General features: G+C 36.8%; 1 protein-coding gene across 1 annotated transcript; it reads right to left on the reverse strand.

The window, feature by feature from the left end:
* Nucleotides 1–234: 234 nt before the first annotated feature.
* LOC139896607 (2-oxoglutarate-dependent dioxygenase DAO-like) lies at nt 235–2,472 on the reverse strand. Its single transcript, XM_071879254.1, has 3 exons — nt 2,021–2,472; nt 788–1,109; nt 235–689 (listed from the first exon to the last, which is right to left on the reverse strand). The coding sequence occupies exons 1-3, from the start codon at nt 2,362–2,364 to the stop codon at nt 402–404; spliced, it is 954 nt and encodes a 317-aa protein (XP_071735355.1). The 5' UTR covers nt 2,365–2,472; the 3' UTR covers nt 235–401.
* Nucleotides 2,473–4,561: the final 2,089 nt, after the last annotated feature.

A 4,561-nucleotide genomic window follows, 5' to 3' on the forward strand; every position in this document is an offset into this window, starting at 1 on the left:
ATGCTGATTGATCCGCCTAAAACAACCCCACTCTGAGGATGCTAATATCAATTTGGATGACTGATTATAGAATTTATTTGGATCAATCAAAGGGATGGCCAATTTTGCGCTTGATCAATATATGAGCTGAAAAGCTATTGTGGTTCATAAACAAATTGGTGATGAGTTGCGCGGTAGCCTGTACGACATAACTGATGGCTAAAGAGTAAAGACACAAAGATTTACGACAATAATGTATTATAGAGTATAAACAAACTTATTCTTGTGACACCATCCTACACATATGTAATAAAGATACAGATCTTGATCAATGAGACACTCATTTCAAGTAATTAATTAGTACTAATTTGTATTAATGTGGATCAGAGCCAATTCTATGTTACCCTAAAAAAGTCTATTCTTCAAGAACTAAGGACTGAATCAACCATTGTTTGTGACTTCTTGAAGCTTGGTGTGTACAAAAGCTCAAGAGCTTCCCCTGCCTGCAACTTTTTCGAGAGTCTCAATTTTCGGTACTCTTCGTAGCTGGTAGGCATATACACACAAGGATGAACATCATCCACAAGTTCTGGCAGCGGTTCAACCGCCTCTCTTGGACCTAAAAGGAACGATGCAATTGACACGCGTACTTTTGCTTCTTTGCATTGTACCCTATGCTTTACATTGCAAAATCTTCCGTTGCTCCACACCTAATTTATAGACCATAAAATCTCATTCAGCATCTCTTAAGCACATGTATCATTACTTAGCAAAAATACAAGCTGACAAAACTGGTTTCGAGACGTACAGTTGCCATGTCACCAAGGTTAACGAGAAGGGTGCCTGGCCACGGATCGACAACAACGAATTCACCTGACTTGTCCATAACTTCTAGACCACCGACGCCTTCATCATCTTGAAGAATAGTGAGAAAACCAGAATCTGTGTGTAGTTGAACACCAGGGGAGCCAACACTTTCAGGGGTGAAATTGTATTTGTTTATTCTGAATTGACATGGCCAATTCTCAAATCCAATATTTTCATTTTTCACCCCTAAACCTTCAACTAATTTCTTTACAATCCCCACGAACAGCTCATGTACTGCTTCAGCATATCTCTTAATTGTGTCTCTGTTACAACATTATCCCAATTCATAACATTACTATAATTGAACGTACTTCTAATTTCAAAAGAAACACACAATTGACATAATCCAACTCTATACGGAAGCATACAACATTAAGAAATTTTATTTTTACAAATAAAATAAAGAAAAGAAAATTAGCTATTACAGTTAAACAATTACTCTATAATTATAATAAATTCGACCACACTTGCCTGGGACTGCACACGACCCGGTAGGCAGTTGGCATCCAAAGGGTGCACGGGGTTAAAGGTTCCCCGCCGATCTAACCTTTTTCATCTCAAATAATTATAATAAATTATTTATAATTATATTATTACATTTTAATTATAAATATTAATATTAAATATAAATAAATTATAAATTATATTTGGGAGGTGATTTTCATGCACCACTTTTTAATCCATATACACTTTTATCACATATAATTACAGTTATGTTCCTAGAAAGTTGAAATTATATTATTATTATATGTATAATTAAGGTTAAAATAGGTAATTAGGTGTACATGGATCAAAAAGTGTTTTTAATCCATGTACACTTTTATCACATATAATTACAGTTATGTCCCTAGAAAGTTGAAATTATATTATTATTATATGTATAATTAAGGTTAAAATAGATAATTAGGTGTACATGGATCAAAAAGTGGTGTGTGATACCATTTTATATTTGTAACTATATATTATATTTATATTTATAACATAATTTTTTGTACTATTATAATATAGTTTTATATTATAATAATAATAATAATAATAATAATAATAATAATAATAATAATAATATTTATAATTTATAATTATAATTATATAACGACTGTAGATTTTGATAAAACTCAGGCCGTTGACTGAGCTCGCTAATCAACGGTGCTCGTGGACTTTACAAAAAATATACCTTTGATGAGTTGAAGCATCCAATTGAGAGCAGAAGTTGTCGACGTCACGAGGATTAGCCAGATCGTATAATCCAAGTGCTTCGTAAAGCGGATTTTTCACTGAGGGAGCCATATAACCACTTCCGGCGATGACGTCAACATTCCGGCGTTTGATCTCCTCCGGTAAATCAAGTAGTGATCGGACTACTGACTTCATATCCGACATGAGCGTGGCCGGAAGGATTTGATCGTGGTTGAGCAGCCTAAAACATCCCCAATCTTCACATGCCGATATCAATTTGGATAAGTGGTTGGGGAAATCGTTCAAATCGATCACCGGAATACTGCATCCAGTAGTGGCCATTTTGTGTTGTTTGTCTGTTTGATCAAATATCGTAACTAGTGATATAGAGCTGTACAAGGACACGTTTTCTAGGTGATTCAGTTTATATAAAATTCATACATTCGTCGTATCCACTCACACTTTTAGTAAATTCACAATTTTATGCATGTTATGATTTCACTTGCACTTTTAGTAAATTCATAATTTTGTGCATTGTATGTTTGTACTATACAAATTTGTAATCATAAAAATGAGACATTTAACATTAACCTTGTTTTTTGTTTTTTTTTGCAAAAGTAACCATAATATAAAACAAAGTTTTTTCATCAATAGATGAAAAAGACGAACAAAAATACAAACAAACCAAACACATTCCAAGGCTCGGCAGCAGAAAACGAACCCTATCACTAGACGAAGAGCCTAATAAAACTAAGAATGAGCCTTGAACAATCAGATCACTAAATAGATCGCGGAAAACATCAAATACAATAACCGATAGAGAAAACCAAATCTAACCAAAAGACTACAAACAACACAATAACAACAAACCGCTCAAACACTACCCGACAACTGCTTTACATTTACCTTTACCTTTTCGAGGTTTTATGATTGGCTTAACAAACCACACCGTCAACTTTCAATCGATTGAATTTCTTGCCCCCCCCCCCCCCCCCCCCCGGATTTTCAATCGCATATGATGAAGCCTTTGTCAAATAGCTACCAATCCTAATACCCGACATGGGGGTAGGGAGCAACCCTTCCTTCTCAAGACCTTCAAAAAAGCCCAAGTTTCGATCCACATCTAAGAACCCAAATTCATTGTTGTCGGAATCTCCAAGCTCATCTTCATCCCGAAGCACGAACTCGTTGACAACCTCCTTTTTTTCATCGCAACCGATCCCTTTTTCATAGAAGCATCATCCTTCTCCTTTGTCCAGTCGTAATGATTATCATACACCGAAGCACTCGATACCCGAGGGGTGGTAGGAACCGAACCCGTAGGTGGTATCACCTTACAACCAACTTCATCACCATCACTAATTCCACCTGTCTTCTGCCCCTTTGCCCCTTTTGTTTACTCTTCAAAATATTACCTAAATTGTCACCAACTTTAAGACAATGATTACTCACTTGTTTGCTAGATGTAGTAACATGAGTATTATGAGATGTTGACACAACGGAAACCAAACTGACCTTTTTACCCATCGACAAACCGACATTAGTTTCTTTAAAACCATCACCACTCCTCAATACCTCATCCACCACAACCTTCCCGATTCCTATGACATTTCCCCCATGATTTTCTTTGTCTTCAGTACCACCATCTAAACCACCTAAAATGGGAGACACATGTCCGGTTCTAGCATCTTCACCATCTACAATAATACTACCAAATTGGATGCTCGAATCATTCACGAACACAGTGTCATTCACCACATCAACATCGGAACCAATCACACCCTTTGTAGTAGGAATATCATCGACAACAGACACCCCAACAGTTGGAACGCCCTCCATATCCACCATTTTGGAACGATTCAGACAAAATCCTGATAAAATTGCCAAATTTGAGCTCTCCATCACCTCAGGGTCAAACCATCGATTAGACCACGTTGTAATAACGAAATATCAGAGATTTCGGAGAGCCAGAGCAGCAGTGTTTTCGAACCAAATAACTCATCGATGTCCGCTTCAACAAGTTCATGTATATGTTTGACAACCGATGATTTAACAAAGGCAAAAGTAGATCCGAGATTACCAAGTGTAGACGAACAACGGGTAACTGACAGAACCTCGCCAAATAGCCTAGCAACCTTTGAAACATTTTCAGCCGAAATACAGGTGGCCGGAATACCTCTGCTTTCAAGCCACGCAAATCAGAAAAAAGACCTGACCATCTCCCAAAATGGCGATACCAAACTAAAATCTTCACTTCAAGCAGAGATAGCATAAATGTAACTGTATTCGTTTGCACACGCACAAACACAAGCAAACTGACCATAAAAGCTAATATGATTTACGAGTATTTTGTGTTTAATCAAAAACGACTTCACCTTGTCCTCTTTCAGCGGAATAGAATCCACCAATATGATGTTGTGATCGATATGAGATACCACTGAACTGTTTGGAGAAATCTTGCACTGGAGCTTTGAAAAGAGTGAAGCTTTTTGTCTACCAGAAAAAAAGGAAGTCGACGGCCATTTTTTGTTTTGCCAGC

This window comes from Rutidosis leptorrhynchoides, chromosome 3 (genome assembly GCF_046630445.1).
Source record: "Rutidosis leptorrhynchoides isolate AG116_Rl617_1_P2 chromosome 3, CSIRO_AGI_Rlap_v1, whole genome shotgun sequence".
In the NCBI taxonomy this organism is placed as follows: Eukaryota; Viridiplantae; Streptophyta; class Magnoliopsida; order Asterales; family Asteraceae; genus Rutidosis; species Rutidosis leptorrhynchoides.